This window comes from Porites lutea, chromosome 4, assembly GCF_958299795.1.
Source record: "Porites lutea chromosome 4, jaPorLute2.1, whole genome shotgun sequence".
Lineage (NCBI taxonomy): Eukaryota > Metazoa > Cnidaria > Anthozoa > Scleractinia > Poritidae > Porites > Porites lutea.
In genome coordinates, this window is record NC_133204.1 from 11372732 (window position 1) to 11392196 (window position 19465).

General features: G+C 39.2%; 2 protein-coding genes across 2 annotated transcripts; both read left to right on the plus strand.

The window, feature by feature from the left end:
• Positions 1 to 778: 778 nt before the first annotated feature.
• Positions 779 to 5121, plus strand: LOC140934190 (uncharacterized). The gene is made up of 6 exons (XM_073383861.1): positions 779 to 868; positions 3280 to 3446; positions 3794 to 3847; positions 4594 to 4647; positions 4794 to 4838; positions 5048 to 5121. Exons 1-6 carry the CDS (start codon positions 846 to 848, stop codon positions 5119 to 5121), a joined length of 417 nt encoding a protein of 138 aa, XP_073239962.1. The 5' UTR covers positions 779 to 845.
• A 2627-nt stretch (positions 5122 to 7748) lies between these two features.
• Positions 7749 to 18549, plus strand: LOC140934191 (protein O-linked-mannose beta-1,2-N-acetylglucosaminyltransferase 1-like). Its single transcript, XM_073383862.1, has 6 exons — positions 7749 to 7845; positions 9471 to 9530; positions 15417 to 15572; positions 16678 to 16768; positions 17272 to 17498; positions 18485 to 18549. Exons 3-6 carry the CDS (start codon positions 15473 to 15475, stop codon positions 18547 to 18549), a joined length of 483 nt encoding a protein of 160 aa, XP_073239963.1. The 5' UTR covers positions 7749 to 7845; positions 9471 to 9530; positions 15417 to 15472.
• Positions 18550 to 19465: the final 916 nt, after the last annotated feature.

The window sequence follows — 19465 nt, forward strand, 5'->3', positions numbered from 1 at the left end:
ACAAACCTTATACAAAATCCTACATCTACAACATGGACACTATTTGACACTATTTTGCTTTCTGGGAAATGTTTTCTTTGTTACCCGTTAGGAAAAACATTTGTCTTTGTGTCAAATTGTGTCTTGCTCAGTGCGCTGTGGTTCATAGTGAAACAGGTAATTTTTTTAAGTCGATGGTTAGTTTGTAAATATTTTACTTTTCTTCTTATCAAAGAAACCACTTCTTTTGCCAAATATCACTACAGGTTTTATGATACACAGACCATTCTTTTGGGAGTGTCTCATTAAATGAAGGTGTGTCATTTTTGTAAAACATGGTTTAACCCTCGAATATTACATTGAGAATTGCCCTTGAGATCAATAGTCTTATATTTACATTTGGGGTTAATTTGGTCGTGAAAGCCATTTCACTATCAATTAATAACCGTACTGTCAAAGTTAAACAGGTATTATATCATAGTTTTTCAATGATAGTTCTTATGCAATGGAAATCCCGTACAGTGAGTATCACAATTTCTGCAAAGCGTCGAAAAAATTTCGAAAATTCGTTGCGAAAATTGTACGAACCCGTTTTCAACAGAAACCCTGAGCGCCTCATGACACTTCCAAGTAGAAGGCAGAAGTTTTTAGGAAAACCAAAATAAAATAACAGGTTTTTAGAAAGTGTTTTTCTTGTAGGCCTCCCGAGTATTGGTCTAATTTTGCAAACAAACATTGAAGTCAATGATGAATAAATGTATAGGAATGTCTGTTAGTATTAAGGCAAAGTCGAAACCATTTTGCCCTTTGTCAGGAATTCCCTTCATGGGTAAGGGTAATCGTCCATAGTTTGGGGCGACCCCGGCATGAGGGTCATCTTTCTGCTCCTGTGAGTATAAGACGCATAAAACGTATTATTTTTGCTTTTATCTTTTACTTTTTAATGGTCGATTTTGTTAGTAATCCTTTCGTTAGATTCGTTAGCGAATCGTTGTGTTTTAGGTAAAAATTTCTTTTGCCCGTACGTACCTTAATGCACTATTCTTTTTTAGCTAGTTATGTAATACTGTTCTTTCAGACTGTGCAAGTGCCAAAAAATATTTAGATATTTTAGCTTACGTTGTTAGAAACACAGCGGCGTTTTTAAGACTGAACAGGTCAAGTTCAACGGCTTTTTGTCTGTCAGCAATCACTATCCAAAAGTATCATTTGGTGATCAAACTCTGCTAGATCGTTTGATATGTTTGGAGTTGACCAAGTGATCTTTGAAAATTGTTCAATGGCTGCGATCACTTTGAGGAAGGACTAGCTATTATTTCGACTCGAAATGGGGGAGAGCTTGAATAGAAAGTCTTGAACAATCGTGGATCCAATAGCTTGTCTGTCTCCGCGTTAGATTGGAAGGCGTTTCTAAAAGTTTGATTACTCGACGCCCAAATAAAAACGGAAATTTCAGGTTTAAAAGTGGTCGCGTGACCGTTTTAAAAGAGTGTCGTTTTCGGTCAAGGTGTTAAAAGTGTAGCAATAAAAATAGTAATATATCAGAAATAATACGAAAGAAAAAAAAAGCGATAAAGAAAAAGCGAAATGCGATCAGTTTCGGATAAGTTTTAGAATAGTGAACGAGTCTTTACGAAATTTGCGTACGAATAATTTTGGATTTTATTTCTTTCGGATTCTCTTTTTCTCTCACATGTAGCTTAATGGAGGGTTACACGATTGACGGAAATTCAAGTCGGTAATCCCTTTTTGCATTTGGTTCTTAAATAGAATATGAATTAAACAAGTTTTAAACTAACCTTCTTGGCACAAATTCTATATCGTTCAATTTTATAAAGTATTTACTCTTGACTTTTGTTAGGCCTTAGATCTTTACTGGTGTTTTTTGTATATGGCCAGTTGTTTTACTAACAAATTCCTTTTAATGGCCATTGTATGCTGTTTAACAGTTTCAAAAGTCATTCAAAGAAGAAATGGAAGTCTCTGTGGGTTTATTCGTCACTTAGGAGAAGTTCTGATGATTTAACAAGTCTTTAGTGACCTCTTTATCTGTTTATACTTTTGAAGGAGTTCAGTTAAAACACATGCTACTTTTCTATTGGCCCTAGCGCCATATTTCATATACAGTTGTTTTACTTTGTATGAATATAACATGCTTGTTATCATAAAAGAATACATAGCAGTTTGAGAAGCAAATATAGAATATTACTATAATACTTCTGACTAAGGGCAAAATTTATTTTCTCCTGGGCATTTTCGAAATTATACGTGTTCGAGTCAAGAGGAGATTTTAGTGGACAAGGTCGGAATAATTGAGAACGCCACGTGACAACGAAATTCAAAAAGGGGACGGTTGATTTGCAATGAAGTATAAACTTAACGCTGGTACCCTAACTTACATATCAACAAGACAGCCGGTGGTTAATCGTTGTAAGATTTCTCAATATCTGGCTGGTGAGACAATCCATAGAGATGCTGTAGACAATAGATTACTTGTAACCGACGCATAATTATTTACCATACATCTATAATCGTATAGGGCCACTGATTGATTTCCATCAACAAGATATTAGTAATTTTGTTGACTGAAATCTTGCTTTCGTTCAATTACGTCGTCTTATGTCTTGAAGTGTTAAATTCGTTTTATAAATGGTTCCAGTATTCTCTGATTTCTAGATCGTTTGAAATGTTATAAGAAAGAACAAGAAATGTGCAACTGCAGAGTTCAACAAATTGACTGTTTAGCCCTGACTAACGCGACTTTATTTTGACGGCAACGCAGGGACCTTGATCAAATAGTTGAACAAAATTCGAAATATGCGGGGTTGGTATGGAGAGAGTGATCCCTCGTGGAAAAATGTCTGCTCCCAAATTATCCATTCTGAAGTACTCCTAGGAATTCTTGGTGGGGGTGTGCCGCCCGGTTCTCCAAATCCTTACCCTCTTTCAGACCAAAAAATGTCATTTTTCACACCCGTTTTCAGACCTGCCTCTGAGAAATTATGTCTTCATTGTTTAGATTAGAACGCCAACAAACAAGATTTCTTAAAATCCTTTTCGAATTCGCATATTTCTCTTTCTTTGTTATTTATTTGAAATTGAAACGACAGATACGTTCATACATTCCCGCAGTTTCCTCGAAAACCATATCCGATTCCAGACCAAAATGGGCAAAGTCTATACCTTTTTCAGATCAGAAAGACTACTCTTTGGGGCAGCAAATCTCTATACGGCTCATATAAGAAAGTAGAGCCCCCGGGGTTGTGTTCCAAGTGATAATGTTATCTTTCAATGTTTCAGGTATGGAGTTGTTATTGTCACGAGTGATATTCGCTCATCGCATCATTCCGATGAGGAAAAAACTGACTTAGCAAGTCAACAGACAGTTCGTGTTAAAAGAACTTTACCAAAAGACACTGCTGAACAACATGGACCAACGACCAAGAATGCAGTGCAACAAAACAAAGGTGAGCCGGTGATTGACATAAAAATGTATCATCTAACAGTGAAGATCCAAGCAGAGTTACAAGTTAACTGAAACTTCCAAAAGAATCATTCTCTATTCCCTGTGCTAGTCCGGAGCAATTTTTGTCCCCAGTGCCCGTCGTTTCTTTTGGCCCCAATGCTGTGCTTTGCGTAGCAACCTGGAGATTAGGATTGCGGGCTCCTCAAATCGCCTGCAACAACAATGAAGGAATTATACACTGTAACGGTCGAGTAACAATATAACTAAAGTGTAATTCTACCAATGATGAAAATATATGATCGTTTATCATTCACCAAAGTGTTTCTGTTGATTTGAACTTGTTTTCAGATTCAGTAACAAAGGACCTTTCCACAGTGACAAACACCACCAATGCTGATGCAGGTAATCTTTGAACCTCCGCTGAGATTTTATTAAAGTTGGAGGAGGTTTTTGAACAACTAGAGTCGAGGAACATAGAACCTAAATAAGTTTTTATAACAGTGCAAGTAGGTTCCTCTCTTACGGGAACATGGGGAACGGGATTGGGGGGGGGGGGGGTAGGTAATCGTCTGCACCCAGGCTAGGTGTTGGGTCTCTACTTCTCTACTACAAAATTGTTTAAGGGAAGTAGCAAGAAAGGGAAGAAAGACGTAAATATATTTGCGCCTAACATGGTCTTTAGACTACAAATAGCGAAGCAAAGAGACATTTTCAATAATTGTGAATTATGCAAAGGAAGTAGAACATTGGATACGTTCCGTAACTTTTTTTGCCCGGTCAGATGATTTTATTGTTCAACCAGCTCGCCTGTTTTTTTTATTTTATAATTTCTTGGCAGTGCTGCCAGCGGGGGACCTCCCTGTTGTCCCTTCGCTGGATACCGGTAACGCCGCCTTTGGGAACGAGCCTGTGTCTGCAGCATAATAACTATTTTTTATACTGCTCATGAGCAGAACGTGTTCTGTAGGTCTTCCGCGGGTGACGCAATCATTCTCTAGACTAATCCATGGATAATAGATAGACTGGTCTTTCTATTATCTATGACTAATCTAAGCCTGGGAGAGAGTAATTAGAATGATAATTCTGCTTGATTTCAATAGATGAAACTGAAAGCAAAAACTGGTTAATTTGTGTTTTTTTTTCTTCAGCTTCCAGCAAGCGATTTAAAATCAGCACCCGCTATGGAAATATTCGTATTACCGGTAAGACCAACAGCAGAGGGATTCGATGCCGATGCTTATTTTTGTCCTTTTAGGGTAACACTGTTTGCGAACTCAACACTGAAATAAACCTTATGTGTTACTGAAAAATTTGCTTTTTAACTTTCTTTATTTTTTCCATCTTGTAGGAGTTGGGCGGAGACCTCGTTTAGGCCATATCTGCTTCGGCAAAAGTAAGTTAATTTCAACGTGTTTTATAACACCCTAGTTGAATCCAAGTTAGAGATCGTACGAGCGCTTAAATTCTAAGATGTTTTCTTTCATTTCTGCCGGATATTTGTGCTCCCAGAAGTATGCACTGTCGACATCTTTGTAGCAAGAGGAGGTTGTACACTGTTATTGGACACTTACCTTATATTCTCTTTGTTGTATCTTCCTACAGATTGGCGAAAGCACGTCAACTTGGTTAACGTGTGCATAACCATCCGAGGTGAGTATGATAGGAACTTGAATTAGTTAGCATTTTCTGTCAGCAACAAACAACTCCTCCCCCAATCCCTCAACAAAAGAAATAAAAGTAACTAGTAAGGAATAAGAAGTGAAAATAGTAAAATAATACAGATCAGACCTTTCGTAGCAGCTTCCCCACCCCTCCCTACCCCTAGTCTCCTTTCAGTCCTTAGAGATTTTGCATTCACCATTTTCACCGAGACCATAATGCACCTTGTTTACCCCCCAAAATTTTACATAACCATTGTTTCCAATTTTTCCTGGGTATTACAGTCGTTTCAAGAGAAATCGAAGACAATGGTTATGTAAATGTTTGGGGGATAAACATGGCGAATTATGGTCTTGGTGAAAATGGTCAGTGCGCGGTTTCAGATTTAAGTCAAGTCTTAATAGTGACTCGCGGCTTCGCTACTCGTAGCTTCAGCCTTCGGCAGAAGATCGACTGACACTGAAGCATCCTGCCGTACGCGAGAAAGAAAAAAAAACCCTCAGGTACCCGGGGTTCAGACTACCCCTAGTCTCCTTTCTGTCATGAGATAAACCCTCATCAATCCTTTTTTGAATTTACAGCCCGTAGGAGAAGAAGACTGCGAAGGTTGCGAGGTAAATAAGATATGCAAGAACTTTTAATTAATGACTAGTAAATGTTTCATGTCACTTGCCTTGCGTATCACATTGGCCAAGACAAAACAGTCCAACGTTTTTTTAAAGCTATTGTTTATACTTCTGGTAGTATGCTAAATTGATTGCTCTTTTGATATATCTTTAACGATCTGTTTAGCAAAAATTAGCACTGCACCAAGAAAAATGTGCATATTAGATCTTCATACAGCTTACGCAGGTCGCTTTTGTGATTTATTTGGACTGGCTAAATTTAAAAAATGTAGACTTTTAGCCATCCCTTTATTAGTCGAGGTGGCAAGCTGAACGGGCTGACTCGGGAGACTGAAGAGAGCGGACAAGCTCAGTAGAAAAGAAGCTTCGAATGCTTTCTCTTTGGCTGGAGGCTGGACTATACTTAATCGCTTTCTCCCTAAATTTCCAGTTCTTATTTTAGCGGATCTGTTACGCCAGTTCCAGTAAGTTCCAATAATAACGGACAACCGTCTCTCTGTTGACTGACGCGAGTCTTTCAAAATGAAACGCGGATATTGTCTGTGAATTAACTGTTTATTATTATTATTACCTTAACAGGCTTGCGCCGTCGAAGAGTCTATTTCAAAGGCCGTTACCGCAAGGTACGACGTTGGAAGCGACGATGGCGCGTGTTTTACCGTAAACGCTGGTGTCGTGTTCGTCGAACCGGGCGCTATCAGATCTACGTAATAAACCACTGGAGCTATTTGCGGCGAATTCGCGGTCGGTGGTACGTCTATCATGTAAGGAGATGGCGTCGAGTTACAAATCTGAGAGGACATTGGTACTTGAGATTTAAACGCAAGTTGTATCGCCTGAGAAGATCATACAAGACTTGGCGAATACGTTTCTACCGCAAATGGCGTAGACTCAAGCGGCACGGGAAACGGTATTTCATTTTAGTGGGAAAACGTTGGGTTAAAATCAGGTCCCGTTTTACTTGGCGCATAACATACAGAGGTCGATCAGTCACCGTTAAGAGGCGAAGAAATCGGTTTAAGCTCAGGTGGCGAGGCCGATGGCTAACATGGCGCCGAGGATATAAACGTAAGTGACTTATTTCGCGCTTATTTTTTCGCCCCATGTAATGGAATGCGGATTACGGAATCTAGAAAACTTTTGCTTGTGGAATCCGGAATACAGCTTAGAAATCTGAAATCCGACTAACGATTGGAATCCGGGATCCAAGTTTCTCTGACAAATTATCCGGAATCCAACAACTAGAACTTCCAGAATCCACTGCGTGGAGTCCAGAATTTAAGACTGTCTTGGATTCCCTTAAATTGTGGCGAAACTTCACATTTTCAATATCACTTACTGTTTAAACAAGATTTTAAAATATCATATCGTCTAATGTGCCAGAACAGAAGGTTTCAGAAACAATGAAATGAAATAGGTAAAGACGTGAAGGTAATGCGGAATTATGAGAAACCAGAAGTGGTTGCTATATGGAGTTTATTTCGGATGATCCTTTGAAAAAGTAGACCTAACACGTTGCCAATATTTTTTGTAGGTAGACCAAGGCGTCGTCGTCGTCGTGGCCGACGTATGCGCAAAAGAAAGGGCAGAAGACGTATGTATTATTCATACTATAAATATTTATCTTTGCTGCTGAAATCTCTTTATTCGAAGCAGGCCTACAAGCCTTAAGCCCCTCCCTGCCCTTGGTACCCCCGCGCTCAGCCCCTGATGCAACTTTTCCCACGCTTAGCACCGGATGCAAATTTTCCCGCTCTCGGCGAAGGATGCAGCTTTTTTCAGTCTTAGTGACAGATGTAGTCATTACTGCGCTTGGCGACGGATGTAAATTTTCCCGCGCTAGGCACTGTATGCAACTTTTCCCGCGCTGGGCACTGAATGCAACTCTTCTTGCATTAGGCACTTAATGCAAACTTTCCAGCGCTTGGCGACAAGTTTTCCTTGTCTTTGAACCGGTGTGCGTATGGTTTTAGTTGTTCTTGTTATTTTTTTCTTTTTTTTTGTAATAAGGTTGGCGAAAACGAAGACACCGACGCCGACGATACCGAAAGAAAAGAAGGCGAATTAGGCGAAGGCGACGAAGAAAGAGACGGCGAAAGAGGAGAAGACAGAGACGTAAGAATATATTATAAAATCACCGATTTCTTTACATTTCCCGTTTATACTGAGAAACGTTGTCCCTTGTAGAAAGGCCACTTGCCTACCTGAGCTACCCTAGGCAACTGAGCCAACTTTTCATACATTCCCTTACAAAACATGGCGAACTGTTTACGTGAGAAACAAAACGTTGGCTCGGCTAGCGGGTCACCCTTTCTTGATGGTAGGTTCTCACTCCTAGCCGGGCTATTTTTCTCCATAAAAAACTTTGGCTCGCCCAGACGAGTCAACTCGGTATAGGAGAGACAATGAGAGCTTTAGACTCTAAGACGAGGACGACTACGACAACGGAGATTTTCTCAATACTAACTAGTGCTCGCTAAAACCGACGTCATTTTGGCGGGAAAACGTGACGGCCGTTATCATTCTACTTCGAGTTTTTAGCGAAAATGTCGTAGTGGCGAAAACAAGTTATCAACTGTTAGAACTTTTATCATTTAGCGATCTGGAGTGGGCTTAACCTCCGTATTAATTTTTCGGGTGAAAAAGAGCACAATGAAGCTTTCCTGAGTGTCTTATTTTTAGAGAATACGCGAAAAAACTTAAAGCTAAATGTCGTAGTCGTCCACGAAACTAAAGCTCTCTAATTAACGCTTGCCCTTGAGCGCTGTTGGCTCGGGCAAAGGGGTCAATCTTTCCCAGGACAACTTTTCTTCATATAAAAAGGGCCTTAGGAACTGAATTAACTTGGTCAGATTTTTATAGGTGACAATAAAGTGGCAACCATGCAAAGTATCCTTTTGTCAGTGAACTGCCTAAAGAATTAATCAGACGGTTATAGCTGAAGAAATCCTCTTTTAGTTTGTTGCTATTATGATGTTACTCTCATAAAAAGATGACCCTGGCTGAAACACTGCTCTCAGTCTTTTACCATCTGAGTATTCAGTGTCCTTCAAGTCACAAAAACAATGCTGAAACGTGAAATTCGACTTGAGACGTTGAAGTGGACTTGTTTAAAAACGTTAAAAGTAGACGATAGCTTTGTAAAAACAAAGTTTTCTGTTGAAAAAAAAAAAATACAACACTGACTCTTCCCAGTCGTCTCTGGACAGGCTGAGCATAAAAATGCGTCGCAATTCTGTTAAAGCCGTCTGTTAAGTGCGGCTGGACGACTTAATTAACAGGGCCCGGTTCCTCGAAAGATGGTTAAGTTTAACCCAGGATTAAGCCAAATTTCAAGCACGGTTTTCTAGTCTAAGAACATACAACTCGAGGTTACAAAATACTGTTGACCTGTTACTACGGGATACGGTAATGATAACACAAAATGTACCCTAAGCAATGCATGTGAATGTAAAATACGAAAACGGAACAAAATTTCATTCCTGGATTAACGCTAATCGACCTTTCAGGAACCGGGCCCAGAATACGATAATGTCGATAGACGTTAATAAATGCTCTGTCTTTTGTACCGTATTTATACTAGACTTAAGACGCTCAATGCTCTATGTAATCACACTATCCTCCAGCTCAAGTTATTTTTTTTGTCCCTTGTCTGCCTTGACCCAAAAATGGCATGGCTTTAAACATAGAGACGCTCATGTGCTTTGGAATTTTATCGTAATATTTGCATGACTTTCTAGGTCGACGACGACGCCGAAGACGACGACGTCGAAGAAGACGAAGAAGGAGAAGACAAAGGCGTAGGTTTTGTTTTATTAATATTAATTTACTGAAGTTTTTATATGATGTTTGCGTACACTATTCGTTATTTTTTTAGTCATTAATAGCTATGTTAGTAGTGGATGCCATCTTAAAAAGTCGGATTCTAGTTTCCACTTCTCCCCTATGGTTAGATAAACCTGACAATAGTATAATACGTTTTTCTCTTTGTTCATGAACGGAGTCGAAAAAGATCTCTAGTTTTCCTAACTCCTGTTTGCTTTTTTTTTAACTGGCTTGTATCCGAAAAACACAAATTTAAGAGCCCATGACTGTAAATATCGAGAATCGCTGGCCAGGCTAAAAAAATCGAAAATTCTGATAATTTGTCAGAAAAACCCCTTTGGGGAACTATCTTCGAAAAAAATATTTTCAACTTTCAAGAATCTATAGTTTTCGAGAAAATGAGGAAAAACGAAAATAGCGGTTTTTACCTAATTAATTATGCAAAAATTAGAGTAAAAATGACCTACTTTATCGCGTCTATACCGAGGCAAGATTCAAAGCTATAAACCAGAAGTATTTTTGTTTAAAAGCATTCTATCTTTTCTTTCTATCCATGGTATGTTTTAAACCATAAACTTGATTTTGAATTTTTTATGGTTTTTTAAAAAGTACCATCAATGGCACTTTTTAAAATGGCTTAAAAATGAGCAACTTCAGAGGCAAAAAACTCACCTTGGTATGTGTGATACCTAGCCAAAATGTATACTAGGACAAAGTTCAGCTCTTATATTAACGGAATATGAAATAAAAAATCTGGGTACTCCGGATTCGCCCTTTCAAAATAAAAAGTTTCGTGACCACCAGTGGAAAAATGTCACAAATTTGCATAAGTCAAATTTGTAGAGAATGTTGCGGCAGCCGGTTTTGTTTCAATTCAGGGTCAGTATGGAATGTTCGGAAACATCACGAAGTAAGAAAACACTTTTTGATAAAGTTTATGTTAAAATATCAGAGTAATAAACCGTTCACAAAAAAATAATAATAAAAAGCCGACCTCGAAGAAGCGTTATATAAGAGCGCCGAATTTCTTAAGTAAACTATATCCCATGTCTCTCGTTTCGTTTCCTAACTTCCTTGTATTAGCATCCATCTGTATTATCGTAAATTCGCCTCCGGTATGTCTAAAATACGTAAGGTACATTTTCCTTGAAATTTTATTTGCGAACGGGATACACTGCGTGAGAGGAAGTCATAAACTAACAGTTAGAGCAACAATGTCACGCAACGACGTCTCGAGCAACTCCGCCTTCTTTCACTGATTTGCTTCTGCTTATGAAATTTTATGAACCAAAACAAGTTCCAACCGACACCGCCGAAGAACTGGAAAAGGAGACTGCAGTCGAACCTCCCGAAAGCGACCACCCAAAATGCGCAGACTTAGTGGTCGCTAACAGGAGGTGCTCTCTTACGAGAATCGAACCACAGGAGGTTTCTTTGAGAAGAAAACTGGACACATCTACTTTAAGGAAGATAATTTATTGCGTGCAATTTCCAAGTTACGATATGTGCAGTTCCATGTTGTTGTTGTTCCTACCACAAGACATCAGAAACTCGTCAGGTGGTCGCTTACACGAGGTTAAAAACAGCCCCAATTAGTGGTCGCGGGCGCTTACAGGAGAGATTCCAACTGTAATTAAATTGGGTGGGTTTTGGTGTTTTGGATAGGTTGTCGCACATGGAGGTTCAACTGTAGTCCAACTGAGTAAATCACTTTTCACGACGATGCGACTAGGATTTGTCCATGGAAGATAAGACTCCTTGTTCACCACTTTTGAGCTACTCTAACCAACTCCCACCCATGTCGAGTGTCTGCAAAACGTAGCATCATCGTGAAATGAAAGGTATCAGAAAGGTCATCCTTGACGCCGCCGGCCTATCGCAGTATGCAGCAGCGAACTTATATCGGCGTAAGTACCATTTACTAACCGGGCAGTGGGCGACGCAGAGTAAAAGCGTAACTTGACTACGTTTTTCAGTTTGCAGCAGACCCGAGTTTTGTTGAAAGAAATACCTGCCTTTTGCTCAGGAGTATTAACGTCAGTACCCGCAATGTCCCAACTCGTGCCTTCACACCGGAACGTCCGATCGAATCACTGTCCAGTTGATAGTAACACCCTTCTCTTCCTCTTCGCGACTTATCTAGGAAGATCGAAGGGCCTCTGATCGCAGGGTAGTTGATAGCGACCAAGGAGCTAAATAACATAGCGAGGTAAGTAAGTGGTATCGGCGGTTTGATTTACGCCTAACCGTTTCCCAAAGTAAAGAAGGAAAGAACTTCAGACAAAGGGAAAGAAGAGTTATGCGATAAAACTGCTCTTAAATTGATGTTTAGCTATGGCATATGCGAGGGGGTGGGGGCTATTTAATTGCTGAATAACATGTGTCGTTACCAAAAAAATTACGGAAAAATATTTTTTCCTTGGTTTAGAATTTTGACCATGAAAATTTTAGATCTAGCCATTTGTGATACCAGGCCAAAAAAATCCAATATTTAAATATTTCCCTCTTAGCAGCACGCCTCTAATTACACTGTCCTTCAGTTTGGACGGTATCCAATATTATATATCCGCAGGAACGAAACATGACAACAGCTGGTTACAGATTGTCATGATCAGTGTGTGAAGCGGGGGATCTGGGCACCCTATGACAGTTCTTGTCAAGAAGACCCCAAATCAGTATATTTGCTGTTTTAGGTTAATTCTGTGCTAAAGTCATTACTTACTGCCCTTACCCAGTCAAAAAATGTTCAGTGAAGACTTATAAGTATCATTTTATCAGGTATCACTAGCAAAAATATCTTTTTGGGTGATGCATTTAAACTTGAAAAAGATGGCCCAATATTTCCAATTTTCAGTCCATGTCCATCCTGGCCATCAGTAGTAACAGAACGCGACAGGAAACAGTTTCAGTGCCTAAATATAGTCTTACATAACAAAACTGGACCATAATTTTTGGAACTAAATTGATGCGAAATGAAGACCATATTAGCTTTTTAAAATGAACTAGCAATTAGCTTGGCATAGCCGCTTTAACTCTTTTTTGACGGCCAATTTTAGTAGAAGAAAACCCTGCCTTTTGACCAAATCCTCCCTTTTGGACCGCCTTTCAACCAGTTAGAGCCTGCATAACAGGCGTTATTTTTTTCGCGTTTTTGCAGGAGAACGAAGGCAATCACAAAGTGAGTGAGAAGCGCCAGACATACCCCTTAATGGCTCTCCTCACTCGCTTCGCGCTTGCATTCGCTCCGGCTTCGGGCTTAATTGCCTTCGCTCGCCTGAAAAACGCACACCTGTTATGCAGGCTAGCCAGTTAGGTTGATATGCGAATGGCTGAAAAAGATTTGCAACACTAGACTGCTCAATTGGACTTACACTAATTTAGAAGCTTTTTTGGCGCATTCACAGAAGCCAAAATTTGACATCTCTTACGAACCTATATCGATCTTTCTCTCCCGCTCTCTTTTTTCCCTTTGCCTTTCTTCTTCTGTTGTTCCGGCACTTGATCGTCTTCTGACTGTCTTTGCTTTGCAAAGAATTTTGGCTGGTAAACTTTTCAGGAAAGGGACATTTAATTAATCAGTAGAGAATAGAAGGTGAATAGAAAATCTAGAAGGAGATTTTTTTACCCCAAATGTTGCTTTTTGTGTGTGTGTAACTCTCTCAAGATACATGAAGATAGGTGAAAATTTGCTAAATGAGGTACCAGTGGAAAAATCTATTCTTGTTGACTTTGATCAGTTTATAACCTTGGTGAATAAATGGAAAGCTAGATGGGTTCATGAAGGATATTCATGGTGAAAAAACACCAAAACGACCCCAGTGTCGGCAGCACTCCCTCCATCTGATTTACTTTTTCTATTGAGAGGACAATTGCAAGGATTCGTGAGGGTCTGTTCAATCAGGATTTCAACTAATCAATGGCACAATTACGGGTCGGTCCACTTGACGATCTTTGACCATCTTTGGCTGTTCGAAATCGTGTCTGGACCTGAAAGTGTTGAACGCACGAACAGTGAAGAGGCAGAAAGAGGAGGTGGAAGAATTTCAGAAAAGACAGGAGAGAAAAGGGGGCAATGATTACTTTAATCTTGTCTTTACTTACGTTATTTTTAATATGCGAGACGTGGCAATTTCACCAAAATATAACTTTGAAAAACTACTGAGAAAATTAACTATTTCGCATTTTTATTGATTGAAAACTCATAGGGTCTGATGTATAATGTTATTAATGGCAAATCCCCTAAAATACCTTGACGAATGAACTATCGGTACCATAAAAGCATGTGCCCACTCCAAGAAAGATGTGTGACCGCGAAATTCATTCAGGTGAATAAAGTAAAGTTAAGTCATCTGACATGAATAATATTTCTTTACACCGGTAAAAAAAGAGTCTGACGGTGATGAGTTTGACAACAGTCACGCAATTGCAGAATACAGTACTCCAATTGCTGAGCAACCTTAATTTTGTAATGTACAATTAAGAAGAGCTAAGATACGAAATACAAAACATTTAACATTAGCTATTCTCTTGGTTATGCTATTCCAAGCTCCAAATATTGCGTGATGCTAACAGTATTGAAACCCGTCCTATATGCAGATGCATTTATGTGTTTATATGCAAATTTATCACATTGTGTCACCAACATTCACAGCAATTTGTTATCAGGGATATCAATTTTTCAGATCCTTTACTTAATTTTAGCTTCATTTAAAGGCGCTTTCATCCTTTCTCCTACGTTTTGAATATACCACGTACCGAAACTACAAAGAAAAATCAGGCGGCATCATTTCTCTACAAATTTGACTTATGCAAATTTGTGACATTTTTCCACTGGTGGTCACGAAACTTTTTATTTTGTAAAGGCGAATCCGGAGTACCCAGATTTTTTATTTCATATTCTGTTAATATAAGAGCTGAACATTGTCCTAGTATACATTTTGGCTAGGTATCACACATACCAAGGTGAGTTTTTTGCCTCTGAAGTTGCTCATTTTTTAGCCATTTTAAAAAGTGCGCTTGGTGGTAGTTTTTGAAAAACCGTTAAAAATTCAAAATCATGTTTATGGTTTAAAACATACCATGGATAGAAAGAAAAGATAGAATGCTTTTAAACAAAAATACTTCTGGTTTATAGCTTTGAATCTTGCCTCGGTATAGACGCGATAAAGTAGGTCATTTTTACTCTAATTTTTGCATAATTAATTAGGTAAAAACCGCTATTTTCGTTTTTCCTCATTTTCTCGAAAACTATAGATTCTTGAAAGTTGAAAATATTTTTTTCGAAGATAGTTCCCCAAAGGGGTTTTTCTGACAAATTATCAGAATTTTCGATTTTTTTAGCCTGGCCAGCGATTCTCGATATTTACAGTCATGGGCTCTTAAATGTTTCTAATACGACGACGCAATATGGACAGTTCAGAGTTTTCCTCATCTCATAGTTGTCAGTTCATTTAGTAGACGAATTTGATGTCTGGAAACTTATTAACGAAACTAGTTATAACCAAACGTTACGGAGTGCGGGCGACAGCGATCGAAGGTCAAAACGCTTTTGCTCCATCGCTGAGGTTTGCGTAAGTTTCACGTGACAAATAGTCAAAATACGGGTGATCAGATTATGAGTGATAGAAGGTCCAAACGCGCGTGATCAAATTGCATTCTGTGTATTCCATTCATTCTTAGTAGAAGTCCAAACGAATGTTGGCTACATACATGCGATGCATGCGTAATATCATCCTGGAGATTAGGATTGCAGGCCCCTCTTGTCGCCCGCAATAATATAGTCTTCAGGGTTCGTCGGTATAGAGGAGGGTTCGGTAAGGAGTGTTTGAACTGTAAGCTTATTTCAGAATCGCCTCTTTCAGGATACATATTGATAACTGTTCGCAGTGAAGGCTTTGAAGACCGGAGATACGGCAGGATGTTGGCAGGTCGCGCCCGGGCCTATATTAAGGTTAACGGGAGGGAATATTCTCGTAAGCGTCGAGGTTTCGACGTTGTGATTGTCAATCGCAGGACAGGTGAGATTATACTCTTGTTTGTTTGCCAAACTATTGACGTGAAAGTGATCTGTTAAGAAAGTTATTAGGGAGCTTAAGCAACTAGACGACGACGACAACTTCAAGAAACAATAGATTTAATGATCAAAACAACAGCTCTACACGTGCATCATGCTTTTTAGTACATTTCTTTGACGTCCACTGCAAGACTACGACGTGAAACCTCCTAATTTGACGTTTTATGGGGGACGTGGACATACGACGACGAATTTTCCTTCCTCCTTTTGAACTTGAATAAAATCCTTAAGTATTCAACTCCAGGAAAAGTCGCCTACATTTGACATATTAGAGACCTTTAGATTCTAAGACGAGTACGACAACGAGTACGATTTTTTCTTAATACTAACTAAGTAGTGCTCGTGCGTGAACTAGCGTCATTTTGGCGGGAAAACGTGGTAGCTGTCGTCATTCTTCTTCGAGTTTTAGCGAGAATGTATTGGCGGCGGAAACAAGTCACAGTCAAATGTTAAAAGTTTTAGCATTTTGCGATCGGAAGATGGCTTTTAAAACCTCCTCAATAAAGATAAAAATGCGAACTTTTCTTAGTGAAGAAATGCGTACAATGAAACTTTTCGGGGCGTCTATTTTTTGAGAATACGCGAAAAACCTTTTAACAAATCTCGTAGTCGTTCTCCTTCTCGAATCTAAAGGTCTAAAGGATTCCAAATTGGAGAGGGCGGGGGTCGACGGGGGCTAGCTCTGACCTTTGGGTCATGGAGCAACTCATGGTTGACTAGCTCACTTCTGCTGGCGAGTGTTTACTAGACAGCGTAATCTTCGTTATGTGGAGGGAAAATCCAGTACAAGCGTAAAGCCAGTGATCAGAAGTGTAGATTCCTGTAAAAATGAGAGACGCGATACTCTTATTGCGGAGGGGCGCGGAGCTGATCATCTTTTAATCCTTTACGGCGCAACTCGGTTTACTATAACAGATGGATCCTTTAGGCTCTCTATCTTTTAATTAAGTTCGCAAAAGCTACTCGATAATTCTGTCCCTATTAAAGAAATATGCTTTTTAGGTAAATTTTCTGCTTTTTAAAAATGCTTCTCATTTGCTTACGAATAGGTCGGGTTGAACACTCGCGATACTTCGATACCCACGGTTCCTCTTCCCATGCGCGTAGTTTCTACAATTTTATGAGAGGAATCAGACCCGGGTAAGTACAGTGCGATGCCTATAAGGTCCTTAAAACGTGCAACTTGTTTAGCAAAACGAGTTGAATAGCGATGTTGCGCGTTTTACCACACACCAGTCAAACCTGCCTTGCAACAAATGAGGTTGTTACAGGTTGCGAAAGTTGTTATGGAAAGTAGAAAGTAGGTCTGCTGTTTAGAACAAAATCTGTTCATATTGCACGTTTTACCGCCCCAAGGCAAACTTGTTTTGGTGTCATCACTCCCTTGTATGACGTCACTCCCGCGTAATTTTTATCCAGTCAGAAGTCAATATTCACGCAAATTGTATCAACCTGATTTTTTGCAAGAGCTGCGAAACAAGTTGCACTATTTTTGTGCCTGTTGCTTTAGTCCCTGAGAGTGACTAGGAACCAACTCAAAGTTATAGCATATTATGGTAACATGTATACTTGAAACAATCAAAACTTGTTAACAATTCAGAAAACTTTAACTGATAGATAATCTTTGCTGATTTGCCTCACAGGAAAATTGTGCTTGTTGCTGTTCAGGACGAGGCTGTTTACAGGGCTAAACGTTACCTCTCTGTTCTCCGACGCTTTGGCATCAAAAGTCGGTACTTAAGATTTGGCTACAGGGGAAGTTTCGCTTGTGTGGGCTACGTTGGGCGCCGACCCTCTTGGTTCAGGCAGATAAGCCATAGACGTAGACGAGGTCCCAGTGTCATCCGCATCCGTATCCCTCGATATGGAGGTAGTTAGACTCTCTATATCATCTTACTTCGATAAAAACTTACTTGAATGATCCAGTTTCTAGTTCGTCATGACCACTGCATAATCGCACTGAAGACGTAAAAGTTCAGGGGCACCCAACGGCAATTTTCGGAAAATATCTGTTCGGAAGACGATTTGAGATCTATAATTTTCGGAACATTTGTTGTAAAATTCTTGCTTGCCTGCCTCTCCTAAGATTTTCGAACATCTACAAAATGGTTTTTAACGAATTTTTACCCTAAAAAAGGCCACCTAGAATTTTCGGGAGCCTTTTCCCGGCTGAAATTTTCGAAAAGGTATGTTTTGATCCCTATAATTTTCGGATCACTAGACTTTCAGCTAGGAAATCCGAACAGATGAAAAGTTTTTAGGGGATAAAAACATGCCTATGTCTACCGTTTAAATACTAAAATACGTTCAACAATGCTATGTTAAGTGGTTTTGAACTATATCCTCGTTGGGTGCCCCTGAAAGTTTATTTGCGAGTTGTCTCAAGCCTACGTTTTAAAGGGAGGGTAAGTGTATTGCCTTTGATATGGAAAAGAGTTCCTGTTCTCATTCAAAAAAAATGAAATAAACATTTTCATAAGAGAGGTTTTGAAAGCGTGTTTTTTTGGAACTCCGGTATTACCTATTTTACAGGGATCACCTCTTTCTAAAACGTATTCACTAATTACAGCGAGCTAAAATGTTTAAAAACCAAATTGTTTTAAACGTCGAAATTCACAGGTGCCAAATTTAATGTAACTGAGCGGGAACAACAGATTTTCCTCCATGACTAGCATTAAATTTGAGACATGTGAGGTTCGACGTTTCATGGGCACCACCCGCTCATATTTGTACAAAATATTAATTAGTTCGAAACTAACCTCGTTTTAAATTGTCATTTGATTTTGTATTCCAACAAATAGCACTTAATCAAGTGAAACTGTTTAAGTGAGGTACATTCTTACACCTCTGATGTAGGTCGACGAAGACGCCGAAGAAGACGAAGAAGGAGAAGGCAAACGCGTAGGTTTTCTTGTTTCTAATTTTATTAGTTACAATTTGTGCATAAAGTTGAAGTAAAATGTTCATACAGAAAGTTTCTTGTATTAATGGTTATTGTGGAAGTGGACGCTATCGCCTTCAGTAATTTGTGCATGAGAAGGATCATTAGATACAATTTTAGTGTATTTTTTACCAACGAACAGAATTATATATTTGTGGTTGTGCTTATGTAAAGCGAATTTTTTTTTATACATCTCGCTATTTTTGAAATACCACTATGCAAGCAATCTGGTCAGTCTTTCTTCACCGTTCCACTCCCAATAATGACAAAAATACCGTTGTGAAATGCTGAAGAACAATTAGCAGTATAAGGGGTAGGAGAATTACTGTTAAAGACGTTTCCTTTAAATCGCTACGTCGCAAACTTTTGTCCCCAGACTGACTAATTTGTTCACTCTGTAAGTTAAAGGGATTAAAGTATCTGTTATATGCAGGGGTTTCGTTTCAAGCCGGACGCCAGACATTAGGGCCGTTTAAACGAGGAAAAATAAGATGCGTCTTCCATAGGGTGCGTCCTATATAAGACTCAAACTATCCGGTATAAACAGCACATTTGGTTTGAAACTTACCTAAGACGCGTCTTATCTAAGAACCGTCCCTAACACCTGTTCTTCCGATTATAAAGGTGCGTCTTTGCTAAGTCGCGTCTTAATGTGCCGTTTATACCGGATAGTTTGCGTCTTATTTAGGACGCGTCTAATGGAAGACGCATCTTATTTTTCCTCGTATAAATGGCCCTACTGTATTTTTGTTTGACATGTAACATCCGATTGTTTAGACACAAAATAATTATTTTTTGAGGTGTGAAAATCTTAGAAAAATAGATAATAGATGATAGCTTTAACAACTTGAAAGAATAGGAATGAGCGAGGGAAGATATTTTATGCAACTGGCTTC